Raw genomic sequence first — 16,059 nt, 5'->3', positions numbered from 1 at the left:
AGTACGGTTGGTTCCTGGCCTCCCTAGAAGAAGCTCCGGTACTGTACTGGCCCAAGCCCCCAGAAGTCGGATCCTGCAGCCGCGACTGAATCATGGAGCCGTGACTTCCAGGCAGTGCGGCGAGCTCGCCAGGCTCGCCATATATCAAGTGGTATCCTTTCGGTTCAAGCTTTTGACCACGACTGGTCGTTCCATCCGCTGGAATGCGAATGCGATTTCTGTCGGCGCTAACCCTTGAAAGTGAGGAAGGGGCTCCTTTGCGCGCCCTTCTTTCCAAGACCTGTAAACCTGAGCAAGGCCAGAGACCAGAAGGAGCGCTCTCAGCGTCTTGTCCGTGGCTTCAATCTCCGCAGCCTTATTTATGAGTGTGGACTCACAGTGAAGGCCCGCATGTCAGGCATATGAGTGTCTCGGTGCCACTCCAGAGCTGTCCGAATGTCTTTGTTCCACGCATCCTTCGGGTCGCGCCCGCGCCAGTTTATTTCTAAGCCATTTTCATCAGTTACATTGTTCTCATCGTGCTGTCCCTTTCGCAACGGCATAGAGCTTGAGCCAACGGTAGTTTTCAGTCTCTTCTGGGGGCGCGGAGGGAGGCCCTCTTGAGGATGTGAAGATTTGCCTTCTTGATGGCGCAGAGGTATTTCCGCTTGAGGACGCGAAGGTTGGCTTCCTTGAGGAGGCAGAAAATTGTGCTCTTGAAGATGCGGAGCATCATTTGGCAAGTGCACAGATGCTGGAAGGTCTAACATCGCTCGAAATGGGTTGTGTCTCGTCCGTGCAAGTTCGACCAAATGTCTAGCTGTTGCATGTCCATGTGGATCGGTGGTCGAGGTACTGTGGAGACGCTGTACAAAATTCGAGGGAGGAGCTTCAAATGATGCCAGATGCCCGGCCTCTTCTCGCAGAGCTGAGGGATTCGAGCCTTGAACATGGCCGAATGGCTGATGGCTGAACGGCAAAGAGTTTGGACGCCATCCTGGCATGCCCCGCTTTCGCAGTGCGTATGTTTCTGACCTCGCGAGATGTGTAGCATGTGCGCTACCCATTGAGTTCGCTGTACACTCGACAAGCAAGCTCAGCGCGGCCGCACAAAGCGTGAAGGCGCTAGCGTTGGCCTCGCGACGCCAGAGCATCACGGAGTGTGGTGGCAGGACTCAGAAGCGGAGACGCTTAGAGAGACGATTTTCCCCGATGGTAAAAGCGAAGACGAGGTGACCTGCGCAGGCTGTGGATGTGGAGGAACGAACTAAAGACCAATGGCTGGTCACCGGTTTCATAAGGAAGTTTGATCAGCGCCGTAGGTGATGGGCTGGAGCCGCGCCACGAGAGCGTATGCCAGCTGCGACATCTTAACGGGTGGCGATTCAGTCTAGTCGGGCTTCCGTCCGAAGCAACACAGAGAACCTGACCTTATGAACTGTACCGATGCCAATAATCTGGCGACAAGTGTTCATGCGGCGGAGGACGGAGACGCGGCCGTGGTGGCAAATTGCCGCAGAGTCGGGTAGCAGAGACCAGATCTCCAACGCCACTCCGGCATCCTTCGGCTCAATAGGACTCTGCAGTTACTGGCAGCTAACGGCCGTTGGGTTCGTGCTGCTTTGCACACGTAATGTGGTCATCGCATTTCGTCTTGCAAGATCGCACGACCCTCTGTCATGGCGGCCGATGCCACGAGAAGCACCTGAGGGTACGAATGCCGTAGGTCTTGCGGATGGACGTGGGTCTCATGGCTGTGTTCATCTCTTCCTTCCTTGCGACACGCAGGGGCTAATGCGCGAGTCTTGCTGTTGAATCCGCTTGGTCGCGCCTTTTGCCTCGGCAAGGCTTGTTGGGCGACACCAGTGCATCACAAAAGCGCACTTGACATAACACAATCGCGAGTGGGTTTGTGGCGTGAGAGAGGGTGTTGAACTCTCGACCCTTGCCGTTGCGCCATGTCGAGCTGACACTTCGTCCGCCTCGGCCAGGCTTTGACCGAGTCTTGCCACCTTGTGGCGCGTAGACTGTGTTTTTTGGAGCGTGGCAAAGACGCCGCGATCACTTGGTCGGCCGACTGAGCTTATGCCTCTGCTGCTCGAGAATCGCGAGGTGATTGCTGACACTGCACTTATGGCCAGACACATTGCAGTATATTCGTCATTTGCTCGTTGCTGCACCAGCAGTGTCATCCAGAGGGTTTTCTAACGCGCCTTTGCCGAAGGACGCATTGAACTTGAGCAGAGTGTTGATGTCTCTGACCCAATCATCGTCTCCGCGCTCGCTGTGGCTAGCTGAGCTGAGAGGTCGGTGTTCTTCCTCCGCTCTCCGAGCTCCATTGGACTCTATAGCCTCGTCCAGAAGCGTCGGCTCCTTTGAGCGCGCCGCGGCGTGCGGACCCAACGTGCCGCTGGACCTGTTGACGCAAGGTATTGGGTACGGCGACATGGCGACTTGCAGATACTCGCCCGGAGAAAGCACTCCAAGGTCTTGACCATCTACGATGAGCTCAGCAGGCGAACGTGAGGTCTTCGATATCTGTGAGCGGAAACAGCTGCTAAGCTTGCAGAGCGACGTCGTGAGCACCATCCACGGCGCAAGCTCACCTTCAATTGCACGGTGGAATCACTCGGCAAGATCACCGAACGGAAGCTCAACGAGCGAGGGCAGATAGGTGTGAGTACCAGGCTTTGTGCTGATGGGTGTACAATGGGACCACCTGCTGATAGCGAATAAGCAGTGCTCCCGGTCGGGGTAGCAATGATAAGACCATCCGACTGTGGCCAAGCGGCGGTCCGGGAAGCGAAATTCAGCAACTCGGTGCAGTACTCGTCCAGAGACCCCATGAGTGAACCTACGATTGCTTGTGTCAAGTGTCGTCCGTCGACGAAGGCGTCGATCATCGTCAAGTGAGGTTCTCTACCTCTGTGTAGCGCCACTTCATTCATGAGGTGGACTGTCGTTTCGAATGTGCAATTTTAGCGCTTCAACACCGAGGTGCGTGAACGCGTGGGGTTGACAAAAGAATCACGCACCTTGCTGTTTGTGTGGCCGTCTCGGAAGCTCTTGCCCATTGGGTCCATGCACGCTCATTTGCAGTCGCATCCGCAGCAAGAGCGAAGCCTTTCCCGAAAATAGCTCTTGCAGGGCGTGCTCGAACGCGCCAATATCTGCGGACCAGCGAGTGGAGCAGAAGCGTGAGGAGTGATCTTGGCAGCTCACGGAGACAGAGTGCGGAGCACATACGAAAAGGTAAAAGGAAGCCCAGTGTCCCCATAGAGAAGGAAAGCACGGGAGGCACAGGAGCGTCGTCGAAAAGCGATGATGCATGTAGTATGGTCCCATCACCACCAAGAGTGATGATGAAATCAACCTTTTTAGCCAGCAAGGGCTTTTCGGCTGCGTAAGATGTCAATGAAGAGCATTGCGGCTGATCGTCGTGAAACGCTGTCCGTGGAGGCTCACCTGGAGAAAAGGACAGCAGCTTTGGGAAGCGATTTTGCATCTGGGCAAACACGTCTGCATCTTCGACTATCACGTTGCTGTCTGGATGGAAAGCTGTCAAGTATCTTTGATGCAGTGGGATCGGGACATCAGCAAGCAAATCAGAAGGGCTTTGTGAGCAGTGAGACCTACTCTGCTATCTTCGATGCAGCAGCATTGGCAGCTTGATCTCCTTGTTTCACAACCAGTAAAACGTTGCGAGGCAAATGCATCCATTCCAGAGAATGATTCCCTCTTTCACAGCCAGAAAACGCAGCAATCAGCAGGCCAGCGATGTGGCCGACATCCTTTCCGATGCATTGACTTACCCAAAAGAGCTTCCCACCCGTGTAGTGATATGATCCGACGTTCTGGGCTCGAGCACCTTCGACAACCTATACGTCAGACTGACTCCGTTAGGGACTATGAAGCTCCTTTCTCTTTGCCTCTCGGGTAGAGACCTTGGTCTGCGTCTTGCTCACCTGCCAATCGGGCCGGTTCGTACCTGAACCTTGTCCGGCAACCTTTCCAGTCCATGCGCAGCTGGACTGCTCGACATCAATCGATACCCAGCGCCGTAGCATCGAGCTGCCCTGAGAGAGTCAACTTGCTGATGTGAGGCCCCCCCGAGCCGCAAGGGACCTGCGCGGCCCCATGATGCAGGGATCACTTGCGTCGCGGAGATCCTTCTAGCTAATTGGCCGGTCGCAAGCCTGCAGCTCTGAAAAGCGCCGAACGGCGTGCCAGTGCGGATACCTCTAGTGAGCCTCATGGCTTTGGAGATCCGTCGAATATTGTTCGGTTGCTGGGCCGTCGCGACCTCAAATGATGTTGGAGGGTCAACTTGTTCAAGAGACGGATCAAGTCGACGCCGTGAGGTAACGGAGGAAATCTTCTGAGCGGCTACCGACGCCTTTTTCCAGGTCCGCGATGGGGTGTGAGCGCTGCTATGATGTGGCTTGCACGAGCCCCTTCCAGTCAAAGCAGTGCTGACGCAAGCGATGCAGAGTCCAGAGCAGACGAAAGTAAATCGTCGTAGGCAAATGATGTTCGGCGAAGGATGTGCATGAAGAACAGAAGTCGCTTGTTCCACTCAGCAGTCAGCGAGGATGCTGGCCTTAGCGCGCGCGCTTGATTGTGGAGCGAGGTGCGCCGGCCGCGGCGTGCTGAGCGCGCATGCACTTCACCACTTGTTGATGGCGGCGCATGATGGTGCACGGTGATGCTGCAGCACGCTGAAGGGCCTCGCGCGATGTAAAGATGCCAAATCATACTTCTTTGCCTTCACCCTTCCCTTGGCTTCGCCAAGTGCTTTTTGACAACGAAGCTCGATCACAGCTGACACAACGTCGACGTTTGGCTTCACTGAGGTTCGGGGAAGACAGCGCGCCCCGTGAAACAGGACACACCGGAGCATACAGCCCTCTCCCCTGCTCCTCAATCAGCCACCATCGCGCTTCCAGCATGGAGGTCGACAGGCCATCTGCAGCTGCTGGTGGGGCGTCCAGCCAGCCTCGTTTTGTAGTCAAAAAGGTGAGCTCCTACTGCTGAAGCTGGTGAGGTGGCCGCGGCTCATTCCTTCGTTTCTCCCTCACCTTTGCAGTGGAACGCAGTCTGCCTCTGGTCATGGGACATAGTTGTAGACAACGTGGGTGTCGAAGTCATCAGCAATCGCGTCTTCTCTTCATTTGACTGACATGCGCTTGATCATTTGATTAGTGCGCTATTTGCCGCAACCACATCATGGACCTCTGCATCGAATGCCAGGCAAACCAGGGAAGCGCCACGACTGAGGAGTGCACAGTGGCTTGGGGACAGTGTAACGTGAGTGGTGCTCTTTCGCAGGCTAGCTCAAGTTTGGGACCGCTCGGATGTGGAAAAGGGACTGACGTTGGAGGGGAGTGGAAATCTGCGAAATGCATTGCGCGCGCCGCTTGCGGAGTTGGCATTGCTCTCAGGCTAGGCTACAATAAGAGAGCAACATGTCCAAGGGGAATGAAGTGTTGGGCTTCGATGGGCGTGTCGCCGATATGCTACTAATTTGGTCTTACCTTTACTTGCGAGCATACTTGCTGCTGCTAATACTGCTTGAAGCCTCGCTGGGTGGCCATACCCGGGCAAAGACCAGCGCTGACGACTTGCTGCGCTCGCCATCTCGTAGCACGCTTTCCACTTCCACTGCATTTCGCGCTGGCTCAAGACTCGTCAAGTCTGCCCTCTAGACAATCGAGAGTGGGAGCTTCAGAAGTGAGTACAAGATATTGGCGTCTGGTACACTGCGTGGGCCTGATTGCGTGTGATGATTTCGCTAATTTCTATCACTTGCTCAGGTACGGACGCTGAAAAGTCCACCTCTCCAGCTCGGCTCCTCGTACATTAGTCCGCGCGAGCTTGCAGCTGTTCGAGCCACAACCAACAGCAAAACACAGCTCGCCTCCTCCGATATGCCCTCGACCACGTTCATGTACAACACGCCAACGACGAAGAAACAGAAAACACTGCCAAGTATGATACGTACCTTGACACTTCTACAGAGTCCAACAGCTTTGCCAGCCCGCCAGGTAAGCGAAGGAAGATTGTTCATAAGAACAAGTGTGGATGGAACGAAGTCGCTTCGGCATGATTACCAACCCTGACCGCCTTTGACGTAGTCGCCAAGGCCAGGCTTAAGCTTGGGTTTGGTTCCGGTTTCGTATTGATACAAGTGGTACTTCCTCCACATCTCGTCTTGCGACTGCTGCACCTTCTTTATATCATCGTTCTGGTGGTGGACAAGAAGACCAGCTCCTGTCAGCAAGCCTGCGGTAGCGCCCCTGTTCATTCGACGAGGCTAGCAATGGTCAGCGGGATGGACAAGTTCGGGAACGAGGAGCAGAGTCAACTCACACTCCGAGACCCCACTTGCCAAACTTTTTGAATTTGCTCAGGACCGAGCTCTTGGGCTTCTCTGCAGTAAGCGAATTAGGTCCTTGCACCGCCGCATGATCACGGATGTGCATGCCGGAATGCTTCGAGAAGGAGGGCGCCTTTGCCAGAGTCTTGTCCGGCTCGATCAGCGATGGGCTCTTATCGAGCGTTTCAGGAAGTGCCGGTATGATCTCCGACGTCTTGGGCAGCGTTGGCTCGTGAAACGAAGGACTTTTTTGCAGCGCCTCCTGGGTCGCGGGTACGATGTGCTTGGTCGAAACCTCGTGCTGCGCTATCGTCGACGGCTTGTCGAGGTCCGAGAAGTGTCTGGTCAGCTCAGACACCCTACCATTGCTCGTTCCGACTGGCAACGAAGAGTCCGTCACACCTCGAGCGAACACGGCTTGGTCCGTCCAAGGTGTCGTCAGACCTCGCCACTGCAGGAGCGCTGATGCATCGTCGCTCTGCTGCGAGCCTTGCGAGAAGCTTGGGCGAGCTTCTCTGCCCTGGGCCAGTGCAAGCCAAATGAAAGCTGCGGAGCTCGTTTGCGCCAGCTTCATGCTGTCGACTTTGACAACAGGGCTAGGGACGGAGGTCGTCGTACCCAGAAGTTCTTCGGAGGCGAGCTTGGCGAAGCTGGAAATCGTAGACTGTGCAGAAAGATCTGAGACTTTAATGAGTTTCGGGTGGTGCGAATGAGACGGTTGATCTTCGCGACGTGCCTGGGTCAGTGATGGCAAGAGGCTGCGGATTTGACGGGGTCATCGAAACTCAGTGACGTGTCCTCTTGTGGAGACCAGCTCCGAAGGGATGTGGAAGCTCGCGAGAGAACTGCAATGTGAAGGCCAGCTTCGCGGGGATCAAAATGCGAAAGGCGAGGGGAGCCGTACACAGTGTCATGGCCTTTTAAGCTGAACGGTACGTCATACACCCTACATCGATACTTTATCTCTGAGGCCGCCTGCTTGTCTCGTGGCTCGAGGCGCTTTGAGAAGCTTCTTGCGAGAGCTTTCTCCCTCACCTCCCTGCTCCTCGTCCAGAGAGCATCTTATTCGGATCAACTGCGGCGTGCGTACAATATCTCGAACCGGAGGCGTACTGCTTCTCTCAACGTGAAGATCGGTCCGCGTTGGCGCTCACTTTGCCGGCTTGCGAGATCAGGCGCCCGCGAGGGCCGACAGCCCACTGCGCCCAATCTCATTCGCCTTGCATCAATCAGACGGCAATCACGAATGTTGGATAGCTTGGCTGACACGAAAGCACGAAAGACGACAGGCCCACTTCATATCGGATCTGCACTCGTGACTGATTGTCGTTCACGCGCACTTGATTGCGACAGTAGCCGCGGCCGACTGTCCTCTACAGCTGTCACTGCGGATCCATCGCTGGGTCGATCAAAGTCACGATCGAGCGAGGCCAGTAAAAAGCCGAGAAAGCTTAGCATCATCAGATTGCGACTGCATTGTAGGCCCTTGCAAGGCTGAGTCGCATCCCGCCTGTGCTGGGTGAGCTTTGCGAAGAATGAGCGAACGAACGGCAGCGCGGCTCTCGGCGTTGGGCGCTCGGCGTTGGCGCGAGACGGCGGGGCGCCACGAATTTTCAGTGGTGAGTGTTGGGTGGGACGAAGGAAGAGGATCGCGGGATGTTGTGATGCTGTCGCGGGGTGCCGAGCTACGGTGTAGCGATATACACTCGTGACTCGACACCTCTGAGGAGCGTTTCCGAGACTTGATGAGGATGAATTCGTGCAGTCATAGTCAAAGTGTGGGTGATTTATTGTGACGCTAGGATTCATCAAGATTGCGTGCTATCATCACATACCGGTATTCCTGAGCCTATACAGTCAAAGTCGCGAGTCAGTCACGAGAGTATGTGTTGGGCGCGATGTGGAGCGCGCGAGATCGCGACCGTGCAGTCGCGAGTCAAACAGTCGCGCGCAGCACGCGTACATGCCGGAGCTCGCAGCCGATCGATCAATTCAGTCACGAGTCACGAGTTGTGGCGATTAGAAGCCCCGCCCTGCTGCTGCTGCCTAGCGCAGCTATAGGAGTCAGAACTAGTCGTTAGTGTGATGAGTGTGAGTGCGAGTCAGTCGCGAGTGTTGATTGCCGCTTTTGGCTGCTGCTGTCTGTCTTTTCTTCAAATACGGTACCATGCCGGCACGAATGCCGATCCCTCTACCCCTTCACATGTCAAGCCCCTCGCCTCACGCAGCATCACGGATCGAGCAGGGAGGCGGATGCTGATGTACGGGTAAGCGCATGCACCTGCATCTTGTAGAGGGCGGGTAGTCACAGCACTCTGTGGAACGCCATAGGTGGTGCCCTGCTCAAGAAGATATCTGATGGTCCATCATGGAGACGCAAGCCGGCGACGAATGGCTGGCAGCCTATGCCACCTACATTCGAAGCAACGCAGTCGCCTTGGCCGGGCAGTCGAGCTCGCAACAAGCCCGAGCCAGCACTACCAACAGCGCAACATCTTCCAGTCCCTCCACCTTGTCCTGGTTGACGCTGCCATCGGCTTCTTGGGTTGGCCTGCAATCGGCCAGCAATGCGCCCGAAGCTCGACAAAGAACCGCCTCAACCGCCTCTGGAAATCATGCCCCATCTGACTTGCAGGCTTCGCGACCACGTGCTAAACCACAACCGACTCCAAAGGCGCTGCCTTTGAACACGCATCATCTGTACTACCTTTTGCTACGCTTCGAGGCGTTGGGTCTCCCGGTCGGATCTTTGGACGTGAGGATACCTCGATCGGCCAGGCCTGTCAGCTCTTTCAGCTATGTATCGGCTCATGCTCAGCGAGGTGGCAGAAAGCCTAGGGATACCGATACGATGAGCGTGGGCAGCGTCAGGAGTGCTTTGACGGCGCTCAGCGGAGCCAGCACCTTGACTGGTTGGTGGTCGGGCAGCAGCGAAAAAGGTGATCCCTTGAAGGATGTCAAATTCATCTACTCTGCATTCACCAGTGAGTGCGCGCCATGCGCGGCATATACTTACATCTGGCCTTTGCCAGCACATGGCATGACATCTCTGCCCCTGCTTGAATTGATGCTGACGAGTGTTGCCCTGATCCTTCAGAGGTGCCGAGGTTGCGGCTGGGGCCGCTCCCGATCAAGCTGATCGAGTCGTTCGAAGACTCGCCCGGCAGCTCTTTGGTGCCCCTAGACGTGTTCAAAAACATTCAAACCTTGGAATTAGACGAGATCGACCCCAGCAGCCTACTCGGGTGGGACAGGCTCAGCATCCAACTTCGCAGCTTGACGCTAAGAAACTCTGGGCTGGAAGATGTGACGGATCTGCTGGTGGATGCGGTCAAGTTGGACGTGAGAAGACGCAGGGGGGAGCAGGTGAAACCTGCGCAGCGTCGCATACACTCTCCTGCCCCAGTAGATCAGCCACCAGTGGCGGACACGCGACAGCAGCCGGGAGACTCTCCACCCTCTACAGCGAGTTTGGGTGGTCTCTCGTCAGTTGATGATGCTCATGCATCTGGTCAAGCTGCTCTTCCTTTCTTGTCCTGGCACTTCTTGCGACATCTCGCTTTGCCGGACAATTCCCTGACTTTCTTCTCCCCACCTGCAGACCTGCTCTCAAATCTCACATCATTGGATCTCTCGTCCAATCTGCTCATCTCTGCACCCCCCTCATTGAACCTGCTTCCCAATCTGAAGCTGCTCAATCTCGAGGGCAACCTGATCGAGACCGTCTGGCACATCTCTTTGGCGATACCCAATATCGAAGCTCTTAATCTTGCCAACAACAGATTGGAGAGTCTTGCGGGAGCTGAGGACCTTAAAGAGCTGCGGCGAATCGATTTGCGCGGCACAGAGCTAGCGGAGGCGAGCGAGGTGGGACGGCTTGCGGTCTTGCAAAACCTCGAAGAAATTTACACCAAGGGTGCTCTGTTCATGGAAGACGCTGATCCGCGCGTGGATGTATTTGTCGAATTTGCGCGAGAGGGAAGGGAGATTGCTCGGATCCGACTGGACGGTGAGGCACCTGGCTACTTTGAGAAACAGCGCGTGGCGGAAAGAGTACCTACCATGCTAGCTCGCATAGGCCGCGAGTCTACGCCAGCTGCGGAGGAGCTCAGCGTCGAGGAGGCACCAGTACGCCTGGAAAGCCAACAGGCTGAGCCGCCTGTAGTGGCTGTGCGACATCGCGTAAAGGATCCGAGCACCGCATCTGGCCTAGCTAAAGTTCAAAGCGCAGACGGGCACCGCCCCACCTCTCCCGCACCCGGCACGACGGCCAAGCGGAGGGCAAGGAGGATAGTGGAGCTCGGCCAGGAAGAAGAAGTTGCGCCGCTGACAGCAGCGGCACTGCCCACTCCTACACCTCAAGAGATCTCCGACTCTGATCTAGTCAAGAGGGCAGCGTTGGCTGGCAAGCTCGACGTTGCCCTCGGCGAAGCGGAAAAGGCGAATGTCATCCCTAGCCCAAAAGGCAAAGCTAGACAGCTCGACGATGTACCAAATGATCTGCCTGCCGCAAGACTGCAGGCGCGCACAAATGGCAATGACGGACCACGCGCAAGGCCTCAATCGTTCCTTGCGCCTGGTACTGCGAGTATTTCTCGCAAAACTGGTGCTGCCGCCGCATTGCTGTCTCGCGAGTCGAGCGGAGATGCGGATGGTGCCGGTCGACCTCGCGTGCTGAGCTCCGCCTCCACACTGGGTGCAGCTAGCGCTTCATCATCGCGACACGCGGTTCTGCCAAGCAGGTCACAGACGCTACAGGGGCTCGCAGGCATTTCGACCCAGGGGCTACCATCGAGAGTAGCTGGGCGATCCGTGGACGACGCTGCCATACCTAGCGATGCTTCTTCGCTCGATGCCGATAGAGTCGTGACGACTGCGCGCACAAGAGCTGGCGGACGCTTCGACGCCGCCTCTTTGACAGCTCGACGCAAAACGGTCACTGCAAGTCTTTACGACCCCAGTACGACTTCTTTGGGCATCCCGGAGCCGAGCGGAGCGTCGCTTGAAGCAAGGTCTGATGATGCGCCTGCTTCCACAGGTCGCGTTTCGCAAAGCCAGTCAAAGAGCGCAGCTCAGACTGGCAAGGATGATTTTAGAAAACGTATAGAGGCTATGCGAGATGGCATGGGCGACGAGTGGCTCAGGGCTCTTGCGCGAGGGTCGGTCTATCTAGACGAGAGCAGCGAGGGTTGATTCTAGCGCCGGTGCCACGAGCTAATCAGTCACGATCCCCTCGTCACCTAGACTCAAAAGCTACTTTTTTTTTCGCGCATAATGATACATTTCTATTTTGATGCGGCGGGGGGCGCGACGCTACATGGTCATGGTCTGTTCTGTAAAAGTGGTGTTGTGTGCTGAAGAGTTCTATTTACGACCAGTCTTCAAATTCAAGACGCGGCGAGTTCCGCAGCCAACTTTGAAGGTCTATTCTCCGTCGAGGGTGTAGTGCCGGGTGGGGTGAAGCCGTTGGGTGGGCTGGCCAAAGGCGAGGGATTCAGACTATTGCCTGGCATGACGAACGGAGCTCTGTGAAAGTTGTCCGCCGGACTAGCAGGTCTAGAAGGAGGTGTCCAAGGTGGCGGGACCGCACCTTCTTCGGGATCAGAGGGCAATCCAGGAGCAGTGGGAACACCTTCCAAAAGTCTAGCTTCCGCCTCTGCCAATTCTGCCGTCGTCCTGCCGCAATTGCAAGTGTTGTGGCTGGACGAAGTGCGGGGCGGTAGACCGGAAGAAGCCCAGGGATAGGAGGCGGGCAAGGATCTGGGAGTGCTGGTACCCGACGAAGGCGCAGTGGAGGTGGAAGCGTACGTAGGGTGCGCATTGGCATGGACGTTGTGCTGAGACTGTCCAGAAGAAGCTGCTGGGTAATTCTGGGATGGCGCTGCTTGATGAGCGGGTGTGAAACCTTGCAACAATCCCGCTCTGCCACGAGATCTGTGCGCGCCATGGTCGTGATTGGCCTGAGCGGTGTTCTGCGGAGAGTTCAAGCCACTGGCATTCACATCGCCCGAAGACCGTCTCTCAGGACTGCTGTTGCGCGACCTGCGTCCATGACCGTGCAAGAAGTTGCTGAAGCTGCTTTGCCGCGAATAGACCGGACGCGTGGGTGATACGTCCCGCGATGAGGGTCTCGAAGAGGGCGCTGAGCGGTACGAGCCCAAAGATGAGCCGTGATGAGGGCCCATGGCGTTTGGCAGAGCTGCTCGGAGAGTCTGAGCAAGTCTTCGATGTTCGTGGTCTGTATGATGTTCTCCATGCTGCGATGCGGCTGCCGAGTTGGAGTTTGCACTGGCCCGCGGAGGAGGCAAGTGTCCGTTGACCGGTGACCCAGCAGCAAAACCCAGCGTGGGGCTGACAGGTCTGCTCCCGACTGGGCTCTCTAGCGAGTAAGGCGGCAAGTGGATCGTGTCGAAAGTGCAGCAACAGCTGGGCACGATGGTCGCTCTTCGCATGCTAAACACCTGCACTTTGGGTTTGCCCAAAGATTCGCTATTTTCGCGATCGTCGATGACGCTGAGCCGCGAGAAGTAGACTTCGCAACCCAAATCGTGGGACACGCGAACTTCGGCTCGCGAGCCCTTGACAGTGGATGGGCGAATCGTGTTGTCATCGGGGAGGCGAATCACCGACTTGACGCGATACCCGCTCCTTGCGTGATCCTGGAGGAAGGATGCCTGGTTGGCAGGTATGGTTGGAGACCCCGATTTGCCAATATGCCCAGGCCCACCTTCCGAGTCCGAGATCCAAAATGCATCTTCCGGCGTGACGTAAGCATCGATCTGTTTCGCCTTGTACGGCATGTACCCGCGCTCCCACAATCTAAACTTTTCCGTAGGTATCTTGACCCATCCCTTTCTGACCTCTGAAAATACCTCCACATTCTGTTCCAAAAAGACCCGAATGACGTGTACGTTGAGACCCGGCGGAGGGTCGGGATGGTAGACGCTGAGATTCGCGGTGCCTCCGACTGTGAGACTTGCAGACGTCAGCGAGATGCTCATGGCACCCAGCGCTTCGTGCACATCATGGTACTGCACATCCAGCGCGGCGGGTCCGCCATCCGTAGAGACGTGGAGCATCACAAACACTTCGCGAGAGGCGATGATTGCGCTCCTTCCACGCCCTGCTCCAAAGGCGGTCGCAGTGATCATGTACCTCACCCTGCCGTTCCGATGCCTCTCGAAAGGAGGAGAGGTGGAAGGGATGATGAAGGAGAACTCGAAGCTGGGGCCAGGCACAGGTAGCAATTCTCGGAGACTGGTCAGCGCTTAGCGACGGCCTGTGCGTGATCGCCTTGTGATGTCTCACTTCGGCTTGATCACTCACCCGTGCACTCCCTTATCGAGATGTATGCCATCCTCTGCGGCGGCAGCCTCCGTGGATGTAGTCCCAGCTGCTCCACCCTGCTGGTACTGCATCGCGGCGCTCTCGCTATGTTCCACGCTCGGACTAGAAGCGCCCGAGCTCGTTCCAGAGGCAGCGGCAGCGGCATGACCCGCACCAAAGCTCAACTTGTGCGCTCTCTTTCGATGGTGGTGATGCTGCAAGCCACCGCTGCCATCCGAGGTGATCTCCACAACCTTTTCCATCAACGTCTTCTCCTCGTACCTCGTCGTGTTGATCGTAGTACCCAAAGAAGTGGTCAAGGTTTCGGGAATGGCCAAAGTCTGCTGAGATTGCAGCGTCACTTTGAGCTTGTCGATCGTCCGTTCCGACTGGCCGCGCAGCAGCGAGCGAGCGCGGCGAGGTGTGGTGTGGTGTGGTCAAGTCAGCTATGCGGCCGAATGCGCACGCTTGGCGCGGAAGCTGCCACTCACCGGGCATCTGAGCTCCACCACGCCATTCAGAGTCTTGTCATCTCCCGGTATGTCGCCTGCTGAAGGCGGTGGTGGGTGGATAAAGATGTCTTCGCTGACCAAGTGCAAGCTGAGATCGCATGGTGCGCGCACCAACGAGTTGATCATCGCAGGACGCTCGCCTCGTAGGAAAAGCGAGTCTGCTATCGATCTCGCACAAACGTCGATGCTGCTTGGGGCGGACTGCTGACCAGAGGAGTGGGGTGAAAGACACTGCAAAAGAGGGATAGCTTGATCGCCGGTCCTTGTTTGGCGTGGCGGGTTGCAGAGCTGAGAATGCAGCAGAAATGGGGGATCACTGCTCTTGGATGCGATCCAGTCCGACGTCGAGCCGATCAAGATGTTGCGCAGCGCAAGGTAGGGATCAGTCGTCGCAGAGTGGGAGAGGGAGTGCGTGTCAGTATGTTGTTGAGCGCGATGCAGCCATGTGGCTTAAATCAGCTCGTCGCTGGTAGAGCGAGATGTGAGTGGAGGAGTGAACCAGGCCTGGCCAGGTACGTGCGACGGATGACCAAGCTGGCGCAAAAGATTAGAGAACGAAGAGGTTCGCTTCGAGAGTCATCGCGGGCTGGAGTACGGAAGGAGCAGCAGCAGCAGCAGCAGCAGCAATCGAGTCGGACTTGATCGGCGTTGTGGTCACAGCGATCGCAATGTGAATGAAGTCAATTTCCACTCAGACTCGCTTTAGGTTGGATATGACCGCTTCATTGGTCACTGCGCCCCCTGCGTGCTGGCCGACATTGTGGTGATTCGAATTGTTCTGCACTGGAGACTAAGCAGCATTATTATTATTATTAAGTCTCACTTGCGTCCGCTCGGTGGTGCCATTTGAGCGTTCAGTCAGCAGCATAGCCCATGGCAGCCATGATGCAGCTGGAATCCGAGTAATCAAGGACAAGGCACGCGATGTGGCTTGAGGTGAGACAAGGAGCTTGTGGACGCGCGCCCGCATGCGTGTTGTACAGACCGCGTTGAGCGCTCGATCGCTGCTGCGCGTCGATACATCGAGCACTACTGTCACGCACGCACGCATACAGCTTTCAATCTTGTCTTCTCACCCAATTGTCCAAGGTTCGTGAAGGCTGGTCGGACCACCGAATCTCTTACTTGCAAAAAAACAGCATCCAACTTGTCTGGCAGCACTTGGAGTCCCAATCACGATTCGTATAATTCACGAATGTTGGCGTGCATGTCTGCGCGCGCGCGCGCGCGGTGCTGCTGAACTCAACATCAGCCTGAGGCTCGGCGGTTGTTCTGCGCAGAGATGCGTCGGCGAATTCGCTTTGCAGATCATCGTGCAGCGAGATTCTCTGCAGCGCGTTTCAGCAAGACGGCAGAAAAGCCGAAGAGAAAAAGACCTTGCTGCATGCATGCTGGCGCTGCGAATGATGGGGCGACGAATGCGCGTCGGCGCGATGAGCGCGCCATGCACAAGACCCGTTCGACGCAGCAGAAGCGTCAGCGCGTAGCCTCGATCGATCACTTAATAACAGACGTCCGCCTGGGCTTTGTAACCTCCTTTTCAGGCAGGCAGCGATCAGGAGCCGCGCGTCAGTGATCAATGACGAATGTGCAGCATGCGAGCAAGCTCAAGACAAGACACGAGGCAAGACTCCAGGTCGAGTCACGCGTGCTGCCGCGCTGCTGAGCTCCGCACTGCCACAGCCCGGGCCTGCACACGCGTGCACGCCGGACTGACTGACAGCTTGCATTTCATTTCACGCGGTTCGTCCGGTCCACATCGCGCTGACGCGCATCATCGGTCAAGCGTCGGTCTCTCGGTCTGCTCCTTAAGATTTCGACTTTGGAAAACATATTCTCATCGGATCACTCAAGCCAGCCCGCGGG

General features: G+C 56.5%; 7 protein-coding genes across 7 annotated transcripts; 3 read left to right on the top strand and 4 right to left on the bottom strand.

Annotated features, from left to right (window-relative positions):
• Positions 1-25: 25 nt before the first annotated feature.
• On the bottom strand, positions 26-1,436 carry IE81DRAFT_3255 (hypothetical protein). The gene is made up of 2 exons (XM_025514535.1): positions 378-1,436; positions 26-288 (listed from the first exon to the last, which is right to left on the bottom strand). Exons 1-2 carry the CDS (start codon positions 1,131-1,133, stop codon positions 145-147), a joined length of 900 nt encoding a protein of 299 aa, XP_025373453.1. The 5' UTR covers positions 1,134-1,436; the 3' UTR covers positions 26-144.
• IE81DRAFT_3207 (hypothetical protein) lies at positions 1,280-1,966 on the top strand. Its single transcript, XM_025513107.1, has one exon. The coding sequence runs from the start codon at positions 1,426-1,428 to the stop codon at positions 1,792-1,794; it is 369 nt and encodes a 122-aa protein (XP_025373452.1). The 5' UTR covers positions 1,280-1,425; the 3' UTR covers positions 1,795-1,966.
• IE81DRAFT_3261 (ATP-NAD kinase) lies at positions 1,967-4,337 on the bottom strand. Its single transcript, XM_025514723.1, has 9 exons — positions 3,945-4,337; positions 3,792-3,869; positions 3,616-3,717; positions 3,445-3,548; positions 3,226-3,378; positions 3,015-3,149; positions 2,838-2,935; positions 2,586-2,756; positions 1,967-2,517 (listed from the first exon to the last, which is right to left on the bottom strand). Exons 1-9 carry the CDS (start codon positions 4,232-4,234, stop codon positions 2,140-2,142), a joined length of 1,509 nt encoding a protein of 502 aa, XP_025373451.1. The 5' UTR covers positions 4,235-4,337; the 3' UTR covers positions 1,967-2,139.
• A 407-nt stretch (positions 4,338-4,744) lies between these two features.
• IE81DRAFT_319178 (putative RING-box protein 1) lies at positions 4,745-6,059 on the top strand. The gene is made up of 5 exons (XM_025512645.1): positions 4,745-4,995; positions 5,066-5,110; positions 5,182-5,286; positions 5,624-5,709; positions 5,793-6,059. Exons 1-5 carry the CDS (start codon positions 4,927-4,929, stop codon positions 5,803-5,805), a joined length of 318 nt encoding a protein of 105 aa, XP_025373450.1. The 5' UTR covers positions 4,745-4,926; the 3' UTR covers positions 5,806-6,059.
• Positions 6,060-6,085: 26 nt separating this feature from the next.
• Positions 6,086-6,970, bottom strand: IE81DRAFT_363287 (hypothetical protein; the record flags this gene model as incomplete). The annotated part of the gene is made up of 2 exons (XM_025516759.1): positions 6,349-6,970; positions 6,086-6,275 (listed from the first exon to the last, which is right to left on the bottom strand). The coding sequence occupies exons 1-2, from the start codon at positions 6,927-6,929 to the stop codon at positions 6,086-6,088; spliced, it is 771 nt and encodes a 256-aa protein (XP_025373449.1). The 5' UTR covers positions 6,930-6,970.
• A 1,549-nt stretch (positions 6,971-8,519) lies between these two features.
• Positions 8,520-11,662, top strand: IE81DRAFT_319176 (hypothetical protein). The gene is made up of 2 exons (XM_025512644.1): positions 8,520-9,339; positions 9,453-11,662. Exons 1-2 carry the CDS (start codon positions 8,724-8,726, stop codon positions 11,546-11,548), a joined length of 2,712 nt encoding a protein of 903 aa, XP_025373448.1. The 5' UTR covers positions 8,520-8,723; the 3' UTR covers positions 11,549-11,662.
• IE81DRAFT_3115 (hypothetical protein) lies at positions 11,646-14,408 on the bottom strand. Its single transcript, XM_025512441.1, has 3 exons — positions 14,173-14,408; positions 13,682-14,070; positions 11,646-13,612 (listed from the first exon to the last, which is right to left on the bottom strand). Exons 1-3 carry the CDS (start codon positions 14,317-14,319, stop codon positions 11,743-11,745), a joined length of 2,406 nt encoding a protein of 801 aa, XP_025373447.1. The 5' UTR covers positions 14,320-14,408; the 3' UTR covers positions 11,646-11,742.
• Between the last annotated feature and the right edge of the window lie 1,651 nt (positions 14,409-16,059).

This window comes from Ceraceosorus guamensis (assembly GCF_003144195.1).
Source record: "Ceraceosorus guamensis strain MCA 4658 unplaced genomic scaffold IE81scaffold_1, whole genome shotgun sequence".
Lineage (NCBI taxonomy): Eukaryota > Fungi > Basidiomycota > Exobasidiomycetes > Ceraceosorales > Ceraceosoraceae > Ceraceosorus > Ceraceosorus guamensis.
This window is presented reverse-complemented; position numbering and strand designations above follow the sequence as displayed.

Coding starts and splice junctions, on each gene's coding strand:
- IE81DRAFT_319178 (XM_025512645.1), top strand. CDS start 4,927: ATGGAGGTCGACAGGCCATCTGCAGCTGCTGGTGGGGCGTCCAGCCAG. Junction 4,996..5,065: donor CTCGTTTTGTAGTCAAAAAG/GTGAGCTCCTAC, acceptor TCACCTTTGCAG/TGGAACGCAGTCTGCCTCTG. Junction 5,287..5,623: donor TGGCTTGGGGACAGTGTAAC/GTGAGTGGTGCT, acceptor GCCATCTCGTAG/CACGCTTTCCACTTCCACTG.
- IE81DRAFT_3115 (XM_025512441.1), bottom strand. CDS start 14,319: ATGATCAACTCGTTGGTGCGCGCACCATGCGATCTCAGCTTGCACTTG. Junction 14,071..14,172: donor TGGTGGAGCTCAGATGCCCG/GTGAGTGGCAGC, acceptor CTGCGCGGCCAG/TCGGAACGGACGATCGACAA. Junction 13,613..13,681: donor CTCGATAAGGGAGTGCACGG/GTGAGTGATCAA, acceptor AGCGCTGACCAG/TCTCCGAGAATTGCTACCTG.
- IE81DRAFT_3261 (XM_025514723.1), bottom strand. CDS start 4,234: ATGAGGCTCACTAGAGGTATCCGCACTGGCACGCCGTTCGGCGCTTTT. Junction 3,150..3,225: donor GGGCTTCCTTTTACCTTTTC/GTATGTGCTCCG, acceptor GCTGGTCCGCAG/ATATTGGCGCGTTCGAGCAC. Junction 2,936..3,014: donor ACGGCCACACAAACAGCAAG/GTGCGTGATTCT, acceptor TCGAAACGACAG/TCCACCTCATGAATGAAGTG.
- IE81DRAFT_3207 (XM_025513107.1), top strand. CDS start 1,426: ATGCCAATAATCTGGCGACAAGTGTTCATGCGGCGGAGGACGGAGACG.
- IE81DRAFT_3255 (XM_025514535.1), bottom strand. CDS start 1,133: ATGCTCTGGCGTCGCGAGGCCAACGCTAGCGCCTTCACGCTTTGTGCG. Junction 289..377: donor CTGACATGCGGGCCTTCACT/GTGAGTCCACAC, acceptor GGCCTTGCTCAG/GTTTACAGGTCTTGGAAAGA.
- IE81DRAFT_319176 (XM_025512644.1), top strand. CDS start 8,724: ATGGAGACGCAAGCCGGCGACGAATGGCTGGCAGCCTATGCCACCTAC. Junction 9,340..9,452: donor CATCTACTCTGCATTCACCA/GTGAGTGCGCGC, acceptor CTGATCCTTCAG/AGGTGCCGAGGTTGCGGCTG.